The sequence below is a fragment of the Hyperolius riggenbachi genome, chromosome 12, assembly GCF_040937935.1.
Source record: "Hyperolius riggenbachi isolate aHypRig1 chromosome 12, aHypRig1.pri, whole genome shotgun sequence".
Classification (NCBI taxonomy): domain Eukaryota; kingdom Metazoa; phylum Chordata; class Amphibia; order Anura; family Hyperoliidae; genus Hyperolius; species Hyperolius riggenbachi.
This window is the reverse complement of record NC_090657.1, coordinates 182446036-182464438: the sequence shown is the minus strand read 5'-3', so window position 1 is coordinate 182464438 and position 18403 is coordinate 182446036. Positions and strand designations below refer to the sequence as shown.

Here is an 18403-nt window from a genome sequence, read left to right as displayed (position 1 = left end):
AATGTACAATTTGATGGCAAGCTGGTAAATGTACACAGCATGATGCAGAAGAGAGGCTTGCCTCCTACAGTGTCCTTAGAAAAAAAACTCTGTCTGCTTTCTCATCATTGTAAAGCCTGCATGTGGTCAGCTAGATAAGATATTACACAGGTTGAAAAGTTTTCGACAGTCCCTAGACTCCATGTGGCTGCTGCAGCCTTGTGTGAGAGACAGGCAGGACAGGAGTCACATTACAGGCAAGTCGCCTCTGTGTTATGAGGCTGCGATACAGATAAGTTCTCTGCTCCATGTCAGGCTATTCTCAGTCTCTCTCCACTCCTCCTCATTCACCTTTGTTCAAATCTCTGCTTCTTCCTACTCAGTAAGCCGGCACCTATTCAGTAGGAGACCTTGGGTAAGACTCCCTAACACTGCTACTGCCTACTGAACAAGTCAGCACTGAGTCTGCCAGGAGAAAAGTAATTATAAATGTTCCTTGTTACTCTCTACTTTGCCCCCCCCCCCCCCCCCCCCACAATCTTACCCTTACAATTGAATCACCCAGTCAATACATGCATTCATTTTTACAGACAGATTCTTTCAAAATGATCGAATAAGCCGATTATCAACCACCACATCGATCAGTATTTCAATCAATCCATGGCATAAATGTACCAAAAGTACAATCAAGCAGTACATTTTTACAATAGGACACAGCGGTATTGAGGCGGTAGATAAGCGGATCGTAGTACTGCACTGAACCACTACATTAATACAATTATTTTCTGGTGAAAAGCTGCCGCATTGCAAATATTTTCATGGAGAAAGCGGGGGGGGGGGGGGGGGGGGTGTTTCTGCCACAGGTTTCCTTGCCTGGAGTGACAAAATGGCCAGAGGCGCCTCTGACACCAACTCTGCAGCCACCGCATTACCGCAGGGAAGCTGCTGCTCACATCTGGCCCTGGACTTCCCCAGGCATTGGCATTTGGCCTCTTTTCCACAGGCAGCTGAACTGTGTGCTCAGCAAGCAGTTGCCAGGCAGCAGCAAGCAGTTACCAGGCAGCAGTGAGCAGTTGTGAGAGTTTGAGCGGTATCTGCCTATCAACTGTCTGTGGAAAAGAGGCCTTAAATAGGGTTGGTCAATGAGATGCAGATAATTTCCAGTTGAAACAGGATCATGCACGTTGTGTATGCAAACTTCTGCAGCTTGAAAATGGACCAATCGAATCCTGCCGAGGTGAATTGGTCTATTTTCAAGCTACACACATTTGCATAGGAAATTTGCATAATCCATCATCAATTTGGAATCCATTGCATCTCATTGACCATCTCTAGAATTAAACGCAATTCTGCTCCTCCCACTGTTGGTGGGTGACCTGAGTAAGGCCTCATTTCCACGGACTGTTTATAGGCAGTGAAATACTTCTCAAACTCTCACAACTGCTCACTGCTGCCTGGTAACTGCTTGCAGCTGCCTGGTAACAGCTCACTGCTGCCTGGTAACTGCTTTCTGAGCACACAGCTCAACAGTCCGTGGAAAGGAGGCCTAAGGCCTCTTTTCCATGAACAGTTGAAGGGCAGCGAAATGCCTCTCAAACTCTCACAACTGCTTGCTGCTGCCTGGTAACTACTCACTGCTGCCTGGTAACTGCTCGTTGCTGCCTGGCAACTGCTTACTACTGCATGGTGACTGCTTGCTGACCACACAGTTTAACTGCCCATGGAAATGAGCCCAAAGCATGCAAACTTCCACTGGCTTGAGTAAAACAAACCCTGTAGCTACTGATGCGTTAGCTGGCAGCTGGACTATTAGTCCTCTCGTCCACGAGCAGTTGATAGGTAGTGAAAAGCCTCTCAAACTTTCACAACTGCTTGCTGCTGACTGGCACTTTAAGACTATACACAATTGCAAGAATAACATATCCCAATATCTTAAAAAGTTGATAACGGACCGGTTGAGGTCTGAAATAGACTAGTGTTTTCGCCATTGTACTAACCCAGCTGGCCCTTCTCAAATGTAAAGGTAAGCTGTGCCCCCACCATACAATTCAGCTGCTGTTCTTGCAGGCCATACAGTTGCTACGTGATGCTACTGCATATTAGAGTATGTAACAACGTGTGTAGGCAGAAAACTGTTACACTTCATGTCTAGCAGGCAGCTGCTGCTGCTCATATGCACATGCAAGGGAACATCCGCCACACCACTGCCTGTGCTGAGCACTTGCAGCTACCTGCATAGCAGAACCAATGGATTAGCTGACAGGTCGTGTGAGCACCGCTTGTCTGCTGCCCACTAAAGAAGCCTCATCAACAGGAAAGGGCGGAGCTAATTCCTAGCTAGGAAAGGAACAGCTTGTGTCGCCCAGTCAGACACCTCATATATGAGGCCTAATGTAAGAACATACCACAAGGGTGGACAGAATTTTGGCCTTGCTGCCCACACACTCCTTACATCTGTGCTACTATAAATCATGGAGCATTTTATAAACAATAATTTTCTTTACATGGGCAGAGACACCAGAGGCACTGTAGCGACATATAGAATCAGTAAAATATTCAGGATAGCCACTTCTACGGTAATTTTCCTGGTTTCAGCATCAGAACCACTTCGTATCCTACCTAATAATTTGCAAGTGCCCCTGAGTCCTGTCCGTGTGTTAGTGATTTTGCACTACTGCGCCGAGCAAGCGGATGAGCGGGTGTGTGGGCGCACACGCGACAGGCGGGTGCGCGCACGGTGGCGACAGACCTAGAGCCCGTTTTCAAACGGGCTTAGGTCACTAGTATCTACATATTGCTGTATACTGGTATGTAGCCCTGCCCTCCTAGTGATGCCACAGTCCAGGCTGTTTAGCTATACAGAATTTTCCTCCAAGAGCATTCTGGGACACCAGGCATGATTTTCACTGGCTTTGGAATTCTCAAAGACAAATATTGCACAGAGCTACACCTGACAGGACTAAAGGTGGCATCCCCTGAGATAGATTTCAGAATGTAAATCAGGGAGAGGGAAGATTTTACAGTGGGCAAACACCTACAGGTCCTCTCCACGCTACATAATGCCCAAGCACCTCCCACCATCTGCTAGTGCCTGAAATGTTACCGTCAGCTTATAAGGACTTTCACCAAGGCCAGCACCCACAGGCAGCGACTCACCATCCTTAATGTCCCCGATGCCCTGAGTGAAGAGCAGCTGATACTGCTTGTTTGGAAAGTTTTCTGGGAACAGCCTATTCATCGCTGGGCTGTGGAGCAATCAGAAGCCTGTTAAGTAAGTGTGGCTGTGCAAGCCAATCAGATTTAAGCATACTGTGATCTGCTACAATGTATTGCAATTTGCACATGAAAAACACTTAGACATTACTAATATTAAACAATATAGTTAGATACTTACTTCAGGAAGCCTTTGGATAGTCCGGAGGCCTCTCTGATCCTCCTGATGCCTATTGTTCCAGCGCTGTGGCCTTCTGACCATATTAGCCAAGAGCTTATCAGATAAGTTCTCATGAGTGTCCCCCGTCTGTGCTTCTCCATACTTTGCATTGAAGAGTACAGTCCGCGGATGCCCAGTACAATGGAAGGAGCCTTTAGTGCATGGCTTTGTCTTCCGTGCCCAATTGGCTTTTTTGTACAGGTCATGTGCAGACCGTATTCGCACATGCCCAGTAAGGAGAAGCTCGTACACAGACGGCAGTGCGACAAGTACTTCCTGGGTTGCGGCTTAGCTTCCGATCGGAGGAAGCGGGGAGAGCCTGTAATGGAGTGACAAGCGCAGGTAAATACCAGGCTAGCGACAAGCAGATAGTCGCTAGCCTGGCGGTATTTTGCTGGGGGGACATCAGAGCCCAGGGGGCTGACAGCAGCGATATAATGACACAGAGGCATGTGATTGTACACAGAACATGCGTCTGTGTCCTGTTAAGATTTAAAAATGACATTGTGGGTCCTTTTTAAAGTATCTACCATAACCTTTAAAGGACACCTGAAGTGAGAGGAATATGGAGGCTGCCACATTTATTTCCTTTTAAACAAAACCAGTTGCCTGGCTGTCCTTCTGATAAATATCCTGATCCTCCAATAAAAAAATGCTTTCTGTATCACATCTTTCATCCATTATCACATGCTGAAATAATCTAGCTAATAACGAATGAAACACATGGATTATTTAAAATACCAAATGAAATACTATATGAGGTAAAAATAATAAAAACTATTAAGTGTGTGAAAATCTTAGTGAATAACTAAAAGAAAAAAAAAACATTCTTTACTGCATGAGGTAGGTGACAGCAGCAGCTCAGCAGATGGTGAATCTGTTTTAGGCTGAAATCTATTCACAATCTGTTTGCAGTAAAGGCAGCCATACGATCCCTCTCTGATCAGATTCGATCAGAGAGGGATCTATCTGTTGGTCGAATCTGATGGCAAATCGACCAGTGTATGGCTACCTTAAGGGCTATTTCCCACCAAAAAAACACTAAGTGTAATCGCAAAAGCTTATCGCTTTTTGTAGCACTTTGCAGTAGCTGTTCCTAGCATAAACCTTGCGATTTTCTATATATGCCTAGCGATCTTGGAGTTTGCGTTTAGAGATTTTGTAGTTCTTGTGGCAAAACAGGAAGTACACTTAGACCTGGAAGTGAAGAGCTTTTGGCACAAACCGCTTTGAAAATTGCTCTTAAGTTTTTCTACATTTTACTTGGCGTAATTGTCTCCAAAATGCTGCAGGACCTGCGTTTAGGAAAAAAAGCCCAAACAAACACATTAGCCAAGCGCTTTTCAAAACACTGGCACTTTCAACAGCACTCTTGGTGTGAACTAGCCCTAAATATCTGACAGGAAGAGAGGAAACGGCAGCATTCCACAGAGGATTACCTGATGGTGTGAGCGAGGGCCAACACGCCCAGGATGAAGAAATACATGGACAGGAGGAGATTTATATACTCCTGGGAGAAGATCTGTGCAGGGGAAGAGGTAGAGAAAACACATTATATTGACTTTATCATTTAACATCTGGGCACCTTAATTCAATTCACTTTTTCTCTTAGTAGATAATTTCTCATCCCCTGTTTAAAATAACTTTTCAGCGCTCTAAAGGAAATTATTGTCCTGCTTGCTGCTGGCTTAAAGTCATTGAGAATCAAGATGACAAAAAAAAAATTGGAGGTAGAATTTTTTACCCTTTTCCTTTTTAAAAGTTGTACTTGTTCCATGGAAAAGGTGTTTTTAGAGAAACAGGTTTCACTTTCTATGTACGTATCTTCATATATTATCTGCTGGGTGGAGTTTTCTGTCTGCCCCCACTATAAAGATCCCACCTCTCTACAGGTTCATTATAACTATGACAAAGGGCGCATTCTGAGCCCGACACACGCCAGTTTGATCCTGTGGCTGTTTGTCTTCATGTGTAGATTTCACCAATAAAGTAAACTAGCTTATATCCATCCCACTGCGATTTGCAGATCCTTCTTTTTCCACTTGAAGTCATTGGGAATAAAAAAAAAAACCAGATACTTACCTAAGGAGACGGAAGGCTCTGGGTCCTAATGAGCCTTCCCTCTCCTCTCCCGGTGCCCTCGGTACAGCACTGGCTGTCCCGTTTGAATCCCCTGCCGGGGGGAACTTTGGAAGTCTTTGGGAGCAGAGTCCTCCTGAAGACACGCGGCTCTTGACTGCGTACACGCGAGTGTGCGGGAGAGGGCACTCGGTCTCCCGAAGACTTCTGAAGTCTCCCTTCGGCAGCAGAGACAGCAGCATTTGACCAAATTGGTCGAAAGCTGCTACGGGGCATCCTGCCCTGGAACGTGCACTGTGAGAGGAACGGGAAGGCTCATTAGGACCCAGAGTCTTCCCTCTCCTTAGGTAAGTATCTGGCATTTTTTTTTTCATCTCGATTCCCAATGACTTTAAGAGGCATTTTACTGATAAGTAGCGAATATTCCTAGGAGAGAACTCAGGAAAGAGTGAATTGAATAAGGACCTGGATATACAAAAGAACATGTGAAGCTTCACCTGTGTCCTATTCTCACCTCCCTGCCATTCTTCACTTCTCTCTTTTTTCCCTTCTGTCTCTCCTATTGTTTTGGGTTTTTTTGCTGCCTCATTTGTCTTCTTATCTGTCCTTCTATTACTGTGCCTGAGTCTGTGAATGACACACTAATCTCTATAAAGTTCTGGGAAATCCGGGGGTCCATACTCCAGAACCAAATCGTTAAGCATGCCAATTTATGTGGGAGAAAGATTAAAGACAAGCCAAAAAGAAAGTTGGATTCTTGCAGGCGCTGTACGGCTGCACTGCTGCATGAAGGGAAGCGCTGTCACGATCAGAAATTCAACAAGCTGCTGTTGGATATCTTTCAGTAATCCACTTGCAGCAACAGTGGGGGCAGGGGGACATATGAAGTTTCTGCAGGATCTAGACCTAGGTAAGTATTTTTTCTTCTTGGTAATGCCGTAGGTACATTTTAATGTAGAGTCCCAGACTTAGATGCAAATATACACGGATCAGTCCGGACTGACTAGCTTCATATTGTGTTAGCTCCCTTGTTTTGCCAAAAATGCTCCGACCCATAAAGGCTTGGCCTCTACAAGATCTTCGGAGGTGTCCATTGTTGCCGGGCAGCAGAGGTCCTTTAACCTCTTCAGGACTACAGGCTTACACCAGGTTTTGAGGGAGCCAGCACTTCCTCCAAGCTTCAGAGGTCGGGGAAGCCTCACTGGGACCCAGAGGCTTCCCCCTCCCGAGGTAAGTAACCCCCAGAGGGTTTTTTTTTTTTTGGTGTTACAGGTTTCTTTAAGCCTTCCAGCAATTTGTGCTATAGTAACCTGTCAGATAATTGGACAGGAAAAACCCTTGCGGCCCTTATATGGCTATTAGCTTTGAAACCCATGACCCCTTCATCAGATCACTGGCTCTCCTTCCTTGGACCACTTTTGGTAGGTACTAACGACAACATAGCAGGAACACCCTACAAGACTTGCTGTATTAGAGATGCTCTGATCTGGTCATCTACTGAACATAATATGGCTATCATTACAATTCCTCAATCATTCCATTTCCCAGTCTTCCTGCTTTAGTAGGTTTAATGTTCTGAATGATCGGATTTCCCATCAGACATGTGAGACAAGCACGCACCCCACAGAATACAGAAACATAATCTGGGAACTTACCTTAAAAAAGAGGTAAAGCCCAAAGAGGGTACAGCTAGCGATGATAGGAAAGCGGGCAGCGTCCCTGCTGGTTATTGTCTCCGGCATATCCGAGGAGCTCTGCAGAGACAAAGGGTTACAGCCTCTAAATCAGAAGTCTGGCTGAAACGAATGAAGATATGTAGGTGGAGTATACAAGGATAGTAGAGAGCACCTGTGATATAAAGACTAGTAAAAACTGTAGAGTAATGAGTTTTAATTGTACATAACAGACCTCTATAGAACTCTGAATACGTAATATATTTGATGCACAGTAATAATGGGCAGTGCAGGGTAAAGAAGTATCAATGGGTGATCCGCTCTGTATAATAATCTGAATATGTGATATATAGGAAATAATGGGCAGCGGAGGTTAAATAGGTGCCAATGGGTGATCTGCTTTCTATATAAAGGTCATTATTACATGTGATGTATAGTAAAAAATGGGCAGTGTAGGGTAAAGTGGCATCAATAGGTGATCAGTATATGTGATATATAGGAAATAATAGGTAGTGCAGGATAAAGAGGTGTCAATGGCTGATCAGCTCTCTGTATACCGGTATGTGATATGTACAGTGGTGTGAAAAACTATTTGCCCCTTCCTGATTTCTTATTCTTTGGCATGTTTGTCACACTTAAATGTTTCTGCTCATCAAAAACCGTTAACTATTAGTCAAAGATAACATAATTGAACACAAAATGCAGTTTTAAAATGATGGTTTTTATTATTTAGTAAGAAAAAAAACCTCCAAATCTACATGGCCCTGTGTGAAAAAGTGATTGCCCCCCCTTGTTAAAAAATAGCTTAACTGTGGTTTATCACACCCGAGTTCAATTTCTGTAGTCACCCCCAGGCCTGATTACTGCCACACCTGTTTCAGTAAAGAAATCACTTAAATAGGAGCTATCAGACACAGAGAAGTAGACCAAAAGCACCTCAAAAGCTAGACATCATGCCAAGATTCAAAGAAATTCAGGAACAAATGAGAACAAAAGTAATTGAGATCTATCAGTCTGGTAAAGGTTATAAAGCCATTTCTAAAGCTTTGGGACTCCAGCGAACCACAGTGAGAGCCTTTATCCACAAATGGCAAAAACATGGAACAGTGATGAACCTTCCCAGGAGTGGCCGGCCGACCAAAATTACACCAAGAGCGCAGAGAAAACTCATCCAAGAGGCCACAAAAGACCCCAGGACAACATCTAAAGAACTGCAGGCTTCACTTGCCTCAATTAAGGTCAGTGTTCACGACTCCACCATAAGAAAGAGACTGGGCAAAAACGGCCTGCATGGCAGATATCCAAGGCGCAAACCACTTTTAAGCAAAAAGAACATTTAGGCTCATCTCAATTTTGCTAAAAAACATCTCAATGATTGCCAAGACTTTTGGGAAAATACCTTGTGGACCGACGAGACAAAAGTTGAACTTTTTGGAAGGTGCGTGTCCGTTACATCTGGCGTAGAAGTAACACAGCATTTCAGCAAAGGAACATCATACCAACAGTAAAATATGGTGGTGGTAGTGTGATGGTCTGGGGTTGTTTTGCTGATTCAGGACCTGGAAGGCTTGCTGTGATAGATGAAACCATGAATTCTACTGTCTACCAAAAAATCCTGAAGGAGAATGTCCGGCCATCTGTTCGTCAACTCAAGCTGAAGCGATCTTGGGTGCTGCAGCACGACAATGACCCAAAACACACCAGCAAATCCACCTCTGAATGGCTGAAGAAAAACAAAAGGAAGACTTTGGAGTGGCCTAGTCAAAGTCCTGACCTGAATCTTATTGAGATGTTGTGGCATGACCTTAAAAAGGTGGTCCATGCTAGAAAACCCTCAAATAAAGCTGAATTAAAACAATTCAGCAAAGATGAGTGGGCCAAAATTCCTCCAGAGCGTTGTAAAAGACTCGTTGCAAGTTATCACAAACGCTTGATTGCAGTTATTGCTGCTAAGGGTGGCCCAACCAGTTATTAGGTTCAGGGGGCAATTTTTCACACAGGGCCATGTAGGTTTTGAGTTTTTTTTTCTCACTAAATAATAAAAACCATCATTTAAAACTGCATTATGTGTTCAATTATGTTATCTTTGACTAATAGTTAATGGTTTTTGATGAGCAGAAACATTTAAGTGTGACAAAAATGCAAAAGAATAAGAAATCAGGAAGGGCGCAAATAGTTTTTCACACCACTGTAGGTAATTACTGATTTATAAAGTGCCAACATATTCCGTGGAGCTGTAAGAAGTATGAAAAACAAACACGGGGTACATAATGATACAGACAATGGTATACATCAAATATGGACACTGGTACAAAATATACTATAGAATAGGTAATTACAGTGACAAATGTAACATGATGAATAAAACAGATTGCAAGATACAAAATGAAAAAATTGCAAGATACAAAAGGGTGGGAGAGCCCTGCCAAGCTTACAATCTGAAGGAATGGAGGGCAACAAGAGGTAGGGTAGCATGCAGTATTCATACCCAGAGACAGTGCGTTTTTATGTTATTTAGTAAGGAGTACAACTTGGCCAGAGGTTGCAGGGGGAATGTGATATATAGGAAATAATGGGCATTGTAGGGTAAAGAGGTGTCAATGGCTGATCAATTCTCTTTATAATAATCAGTATATGTGATATATAGGTAATACTGGGCAGTGCAGGGTAAACAGGTGTCAATTGTGTGATCAGCTCTGTTTATAATGATCAGTATGTGTGATATATTGTTAAGGCCCATACACACGTCGGATTTTAGCGAACGACCCGTCGTTTGAACGTTCCGTCGTTTGGACGTTTCCGCGTCAAATCCGACGTGTGTACAGACTATCGTTCGGGTGATAAGACTGGTTACCAGCGATCCACCCGGCGGATCGTTGGTAACCAGTCTTATCACCCGAACGATAGTCTGTACACACGTCGGATTTGATGCGGAAACGTCCAAACGACGGAACGTTCAAACGACGGGTCGTTCGCTAAAATCCGACGTGTGTATGGGCCTTTACAGTAACACTAGATAGTACAGAGTAAAGAGGTGTCAATGGCTGATCAACTCTCTGTATAATGATCAGTATATGTGATTATATAGCTACGGTAACAACAGATAGTACAGAGTAAAGAGGTGTCAGTGGGTGATCAGCTCGGTGTATACAGATCTGTGTATGAGAAAAAAAAATTGAAATGCCATATAAAAATGTAAAAGAGAAAGTGATTTGCAAAAACTGTACATGCCATATTCAACTCAAATCAGTACATACACAACAAACCTTTTTTGGACAGCAACAACAAAAGCCTAGAAAAATCCTGTAAGGCCGGATCCATACTATAAGCGCTTTTGTGAGTGCTTGGGTCTGATTAGCGGTTGTAAAAAAAAAAAAAAAAATCTCTCCCATCCACTTTCATTAAAATTGAGGTAAAAATCGCCATGATCGCGTATGTGAAAAAACACACGCGATCGTGGTGATTTTAATGAAAGTGAATGGGAGTGATTTTTTAACAAGCGCTCAGCAAGCGCTAATCAAACGCAAGTGCTCAGAAAAAGTGCTTATAGTGTGGATCCGGTCTAAGAGCTGTGGCCCACTAGAACAAGGATGTCACACTGGTCCTGCAAGGGCCGAGAGCCTCACACATTTTTGATACAGCTCAAATGAATTGATGGGTCTGAATCAGGAAAGGTGTGGTCCATCAGGTAGAACACATTCCTCTCTTTCTCAGCCCATCCTAAACACTGGCATGGATCTGACCCTCCAGGCCTGGAGCTCGACACTTGTGCGCTAGAACATTTCCTGCTTCCGAGGAATCGCCAGCAATTTCAAAAGCACTTTGCCAACATAAGCCTATGGCAGGATTTTATAGGAGCAATGGAGATTGTAATCATGGTGTCTGCAGCATTTTCAGAGTGATTTCAGAAGAGGAATTCAGGGGCCAAAAATCACATTCCTTCAAACAGCTCCAAAAAGCGTGGGTTGTTTAGTGTTAACATCACTCTCAAAAACACAAGTGCTTTTGAGAGGGACTTTCGACTTGTGGGAACCAGCCCCAAAACAAACAAAGCAAGCTCCTAGTGCAGTGATCTGCAAACTTGGCTCTCCAGCTGTAAAGGAACCACAAGTCCCACAATGCATTACAGGAGTCTGACAGCCACAATCATAATTCATAAAGGCAAATGCATTGTGGGACTTGTAGTTCTTTAACAGCTGGAGAGCCAAGATTGCAGATCACTGTCCTAGTGGAACATGTATGTCCCAGCTAAGGATGGTCAATGAGATGAAAAGAATTCTGAATGGATATAAAATGATGCCGATGTATGCAGTTGGATAATGGACCACTCAATGAAGCTGCATACATTTGCATAATAAAAACAAAACTGTGAGATATTTGCATAATAAAGTTGTAAAACTGCGAAGAATTAGTGTATTTCATCATCGGATATGCAAAAGGCCATTAAAAGATTAAGAGAACTCAGAAAGATCTCGGTGCACAGGAAAGAAGACAACATACTGGGCGGCCAGTATTCTTGGCCCTTTATGTGGCATCGCATTACAAATAATTTTGTGGTGACAAGGTCCTACAAAATGAGGTAACGTACTGTTTTGGCTACGCGTATGTGTAAGTTACAGCAGGGTTCACAGGTGTTGAAATGGCGCATGAAGGTTCCCCACACCCAAGTCTGCCAACAGTTCCTCAGGGTAGTATTATACAACACTATTCTGAGGAATAGCACAGAAATATAACATGATATGGGCTTAAATACAATACTCCCCTGCGCTCTTTCCTTCCTTGGAGAGACTGTTCCAACTGCATGTGGACTTTCCCAGTCAGTTCCTCACACACTTATCTCTGATACAGCTGAGGTGAGCCTTTCCACGTCAGTGCAATCAAAAGCGCATACTGTCGCAGACTTCAGTTGGGTACAAGTACTGTCCCCTACAGGGATTACATGAAGACAACAATGGCCGAAGGCCTGGCGACTACACCAAGAAGCATCTGGCATGTACATGAAGCCTTAAACACATGTACATACGAGTCAGTACATCTCGTGAGCATTTCCCTCATTTTGTTGGATCTCATTTACTTGCACATTGGAATAACCTATTCATTTTGTATTCACAGATTATCAACACAACAAAAAGCTAGGGCTGTGGAGTCGGAACTAAGATCATCCAACTCCTCAGTTTATAAAAACGACTCCAGGTACCCAAAAATTGCTCCGACTACTCAACTCAGACTTCACAGCCCTGCAAAAAGCTACACTAATGGCCCGTTTCCACTGGCGTTTAAGATCCCACGCAGGTACTTCCGGTTGTCATCCGTTCAACCAGATGTGGCATCACACGGCTTACCATCGGCGGCTATAGGGAATTGGATGCGTGCTGCAGAAATCTGCAGCATGCTATCCATAAATTTCCACCGCGTCACATCATGCTGGATCGTGTAGGTCAATTTGCGGCAATGGAAACTACTCCACTTACATGAATTGTTTGCGTTTTCCTTGCAGTGAAATGCGGAACAATGATGGCATCGCACCGAGTGTAGTGGAAACGGGCCCTTAAAACCTTAAAGAGCTGCTTAACCTGGAATGGCCTAACTTCCTCAGTGACGTGTGGCATTTCATTTGTGTCTTTTGCTTCTGTAGCGGAAATCAATGCATGGGATCAGGAACAATTCAAACAAAAAATTGTCTATGAATCCTCAAGTGCAAGTTTAAAACGTCCCCATGCAAAGATAAAAATGACTGTATATACTCGAGTATAAGCCGACCCCCAACTTTTACCTTAAAAAAAACATGGAAAAATGTTTGACCAGAGTATAAGCCGTGGGTGACAAAAGCCACAACACCACTCACATTCATGGCCGGCCACAACCATATATTAGAAAAGCAGCATCATATCAGCAGATTGCAATGATAAGCCAACAATGGAGATGGACATGCAAAGAACTCCTGCTGCACAGTTTAAGCAGGCATAAAGATAAAGCAATGAATGCAGCGCCACATAGTCATGTATCTAAAACTTGATATAGGAATGCAAGGATTTCTATATAAAAACTTATGGTGAATGATATAAACAGGCCCTGGACCAACATATGCTGCCATCTAGATGACATCTATTTCAGAGAAGGTCTCATTTCACCAAGAAAATGCCAAACTGCATATGCACGTATTACAACAGCATGGCACCAAATTACAACAACTGGTCTTCTCTATTTCCAAATGTTCACAGAACATACTTAAAAGAATGGGTGATGTAACACAGTGCCAAACAAACGGCCGATTTCAACTTCATGAAAAATATTGCTATTATCAATTTCAGCATATTTTGTTCTCAATTTAAACATCTGCCATTTTGTCTTTTTATTATATTCAGTTAAACAAACATTGGGTTACATGATTTTCAAATCATCACATTCTGTTTTTATTTACAGTTTACACAGCATCCCAAATTTTCAGGAAATGATTTTGTATACAGAAAAAAAAATAGACAGTACAGGTATTCAAAGGATGGACAGGCCTCTGTATAATACTATAACATTCAGAAAAAAAAATCCTTGGAATAAAACAACTGCAAGTGTAAAGCTAGGTACACACGGTACAATTTTCTGTCAGATAGACGAGATAATTTCCAACCGCTCCAAGTTTGGGTAGTTAACGCAAAAAAAGATCGCAATATCGATCGGAAACAATTTGGACGTCTACAACCGATGCAACGTCTTATCAGATCACCTGTCAATCTGATGGAAAATTGTATCATGTGTATTATTTATTTATTGTATTTATAAAGCGCCAACATATTACGCAGCGCTGAACATTAATTTAGGTTACAGACAATATTTAGGGGTGACATACAGCAATACAGGAATACAAGAAAACCAGATCACACAGCACAGTATGAGTACCAGGTAATGCTTAGTCAGTCACTGGATGGGAGCATGGAGATTAGGCAAGTTAGGTTCACTCAGATGCATAGCATGGGTTCACAGTAATAGAGGTGCATGATCAGGTAGGACACAAAAGGAGGAGGACCCTGCCCAAAGGCTTACAATCTAGGCTTATGAGGCTTATAGGCACCTTACACCATGCTATAATGCTCTATAAATGGAACATATGGAAGATAGATGTGACAATGGAAAGTGTTGTGTATAGCAATGAGACCCTCCCCCATCCCTCATTATACAGTGATTTGAAGGACAGAGAAGCATTTAATGATGACATCTCCCTCAGCCTTCCTTCTGTTTAATGATCTGTACATGTGACATACAGGTAATAGTAAGCAATGCAGGGTATAGCGATGACAGACCAGCAAAGAGTATATAGGCTTTGTACAGCGCCACGGAATATGTTGGCACTTTATAAATCAATAATAATAATATAGGCTATACAGTAGCTTGCAAAAGTATTCGGCCCCCTTTAAGTTTTCCACATTTTGTCATATTACTGCCACAAACCTGAATCAATTTTATTGGAATTCCAAGTGAAAGACCAATACAAAGTGGTGTACATGTGAGAAGTGGAACGAAAATCATACATGATTCCAAACATTTTTTACAAATAAATAACTGCAAAGTGGGGTGTGCATAATTATTCAGTCCCCTTTGGTCTGAGTGCGGTCAGTTGCCCATAGACATTGCCCGATGAGTGCTAATGACTAAATAGAGTGCACCTGTGTGTAATCTAATGTCAGTACAAATACCGCTGTTCTGTGAGGGCCTCAGAGGTTGTCTAAGAGACTATTGGGAGCAACAACACTATGAAGTCCAAAGAACACACCAGACAGGTCAGGGATAAAGTTATTGAGAAATTTAAAGCAGGCTTAGGCTACAAAAAGATTTCCAAAGCCTTGAACATCCCATGGAGCACTGTTCAAGCGATCATTCAGAAATGGAAGGAGTATGGCACAACTGTAAACCTACCAAGACAAGGCCGTCCACCTAAATTTACAGGCTGAACAAGGAGAGCGCTGATCAGAAATGCAGTCAAGAGGCCCATGGTGACTCTGGACGAGCTGCAGAGATCTACAGCTCAGGTGGGGGAATCTGTCCATAGGACAACTATTAGTCGTGGACTGCACAAAGTTGTCCTTTATGGAAGAGTGGCAAGAAGAAAGCCATTGTTAACAGAAAAGCATAAGAAGTCCCATTTGCAGTTTGCCACGAGCCATGTGGGGGACACAGCAAACATGTGGAAGAAGGTGCTCTAGTCAGATGAGACCGAAATGGAACTTTGTGGCCAAAATGCAAAACGCTATGTGTGGCGGAAAACTAACACTGCATATCACTCTGAATACACCATCCCCACTGTCAAATATGGTGGTGGCAGCATCATGCTCGGGGGGTGCATCTCTTCAGCAGGGACAGGGAAGCTGGTCAGAGTTGATGGGAAGATGGATGGAGCCAAATACAGGGCAATCTTGAAAGGAACCCTCTTGGAGTCTGCAAAAGACTTGAGACTGGGGCGGAGGTTCACCTTCCAGCAGGACAACGACCCTAAACATAAAGCCAGGGCAACAATGGAATGGTTTAAAACAAAACTTATCCATGTGTTAGAATGGCCCAGTCAAAGTCAAGATCTAAATCCAATCGAAAATCTGTGGCAAGATCTGAAAACTGCTGTTCACAAACGCTGTCCATCTAATCTAATTGAGCTGGAGCGGTTTTGCAAAGAGGAATGGGCAAAGATATCAGTCTCTAGATGTGCAAAGCTGGTAGAGACATACCCTAAAAGGTGGCAGCTGTAATTGCAGAAAAAGGTGGTTCTACAAAGTATTGACTCAGGGGGCTGAATAATTATGCACACCCCACTTTGCAGTTATTTATTTGTAAAAAATGTTTGGAATCATGTATGATTTTTGTTCCACTTCTCACGTGTACACCACTTTGTACTTGTCCTTCATGTGGAATTCCAGTAAAATTGATTCATGTTTGTGGCAGTAATGTGACAAAATGTGGAAAACTTCAAAGGGGCCGAATACTTTTGCAAGCCACTGTATATGTGATAAAAAAAAACAGCCCACAGAAAAGTGATGACAGCCCTCCATACAATGATTAATATACAGCATATATTATAGGCTATTAGGATGCACAGGTAATAAAGTGGTAGCATACAGTTTAGTGATCCCATCCATCCATATGATTTGTGTACAGAATATAGAGGCAGTTGGGATATACAGGTAATAAAAGGATAGTATGCAGTATAGCAGCGACAGCCCCCTCCCCTCGTAGATTGATCTGTGCATAGAATATATGACTGCACAGGTTAAAATAGACAGTGAGGTGTATAGAGATGATCCCCACCCATAATGATCTTTATCTGGGGTATATATGGAATAATGGCCAATGCAGTGATGACAGCCCCCTCTGTATAATTATCTCTATATACAGGTAATGATGGCCAATGGAGAGTAGATTTGATAGTCCCCTCCACCTCTGTAAAATGATCTCTAAATGGAGTATATAGTGCAGTGATGACAGCCCCCTCTGTATAATGATCTACATATATACAGGTAATGATGGCCAGTGGGGGATATAGATATGACAGCCTCCGCCTCTTCCTTTGTATGATGCTGGAGTATATAGTGCAGTGATGACAGCCCCCCTCTGTATAATGATCTACATATATACAGGTAATGATGGCCAGTGGGGGATATAGATATGACAGCCTCCGCCTTCCTTTGTATGATGCTGGAGTATATAGTGCAGTGATGACAGCCCCCTCTGTATAGTGATCTACATATATACAGGTAATGATGGCCAGTGGGGGATATAGATATGACAGCCTCCGCCCCCTTCCTTTGTATGATGCTGGAGTATATAGTGCAGTGATGACTGCCCCCTCTGTATAATGATCTACATATATACAGGTAATGATGGCCAGTGGGGGATATAGATATGACAGCTTCCGCCCCCTTCCTTTGTATGATGCTGGAGTATATAGTGCAGTGATGACAGCCCCCTCTGTATAATGATCTCTATATGATGTAAATAGTGTAGTGATGAATGCCCACCCGTAGAATGATCTCGATCTCTCTCTCCACCTCTGTATAATGATCTCTAAATAAAGTATATAGTGCAGTGATGACAGCCCCCTCTGTATAATTATCTCTCTATATATACAGGTAATGACCCCGTCCCCCACCCCTCCCCTCCTATGTATGATCATGGGGTATACAGTGCAGTGATGACAGCCCTCCTCTGTATAATGATCTCTATATATACACAGGTAATGATGGTCAGTGTGGTGTATAGAGATGACCCCCCTCTCCTTTGTATGTATGATGATGGGGTATACAGTGCAGTGATGGCAGCCACCCTCTCCCCTCACCTTGCCCTTGGCACAGCTTACGCTCCGCATAGCCCCGAAGAAAATGGGCAGCAGAGCCATCCCCAGCAGGCTGCCATACGCCAGCGCGGTGCCCTCTGGGGAGCTCAGCAGTTTCCCGGTGCCGTTCGCGGCCGCCTCGCCGCTGTCATTGTGCAGAGCGGAGGGCTCCAGCTCCGCCATAGTCCGGCTCTTCTGTCGGGTTTACTGCGTTCCGCCGGTAAGGACACGTTACCAATAGCTGCGGGAAGTGACGTGTGACATGCGCGACTTTCCCTGGCAACCGGCTAGAGCGTCACTTGGAGGCGGGGCTGAGCCCATAGCAACAGGATGTCACGGAGTACCAAGGCCAGGTGGAAACAAAGGGAGAAGGCTCCGCCCCCTTGTAGACATAATTTCACAGACAAATAGTAAGAGCATTATAAATTATGATCACAGGATGGGAGTCTAGTGATACACAGAAGATGCAAAATAGAATAGATAGAGATAGATTAGACAGATAGATAGATGATAGGTAGATAGATACATAGGCAAACGCAGGCCGGGATTACAGCTGCCCAGAATCCCCCCTCAGACCAATACCGGTACAGTGTCTGAGGACAGGCACGAGTTGAGACACCAGAACATCTGCAGGCATCCTGCAGCACATAGCACTGCCCCCTTTCTTTCCCTGCTACAGTTGACTTTGGATGGAGCCAGGGTTGCCACCTCATCGATTTAAATACAGACACATCTAAGTTATACAGGTTCACAACTAAGTTATACAGTTATACTCATACATAATCAGTGCTTAAACTGCATCTACTAGCCACAAGGCATGTATAATTCATATGTACCAGTATTTAAAGGGATGAGATGGCAACCGTGGATGGAGCAGCAGCGTGTGTTTTTAGCATGCGGCAGCTCTGGGGAACTTAACAGAGTCAG

General features: G+C 43.5%; 1 protein-coding gene across 2 annotated transcripts in view; it reads right to left on the bottom strand.

Annotated features, from left to right (window-relative positions):
• The window catches only part of HM13 (histocompatibility minor 13), a 44557-nt gene extending 26804 nt beyond the window's left edge, over window positions 1-17753 (bottom strand). The window contains exons 1-4 of one of the 2 annotated variants that reach the window (XM_068262570.1): window positions 17480-17753; window positions 7147-7245; window positions 4852-4934; window positions 3136-3224 (exon numbers count right to left, since the gene is read on the bottom strand). In XM_068262570.1, coding sequence (XP_068118671.1) covers window positions 3136-3224; window positions 4852-4934; window positions 7147-7245; window positions 17480-17659 — 451 coding nt within the window. In that variant the 5' untranslated portion in view covers window positions 17660-17753. The remainder of the gene's footprint in view (window positions 1-3135; window positions 3225-4851; window positions 4935-7146; window positions 7246-17479) is intronic. The other variant, XM_068262569.1, reaches the window with a different exon arrangement.
• Window positions 17754-18403: the final 650 nt, after the last annotated feature.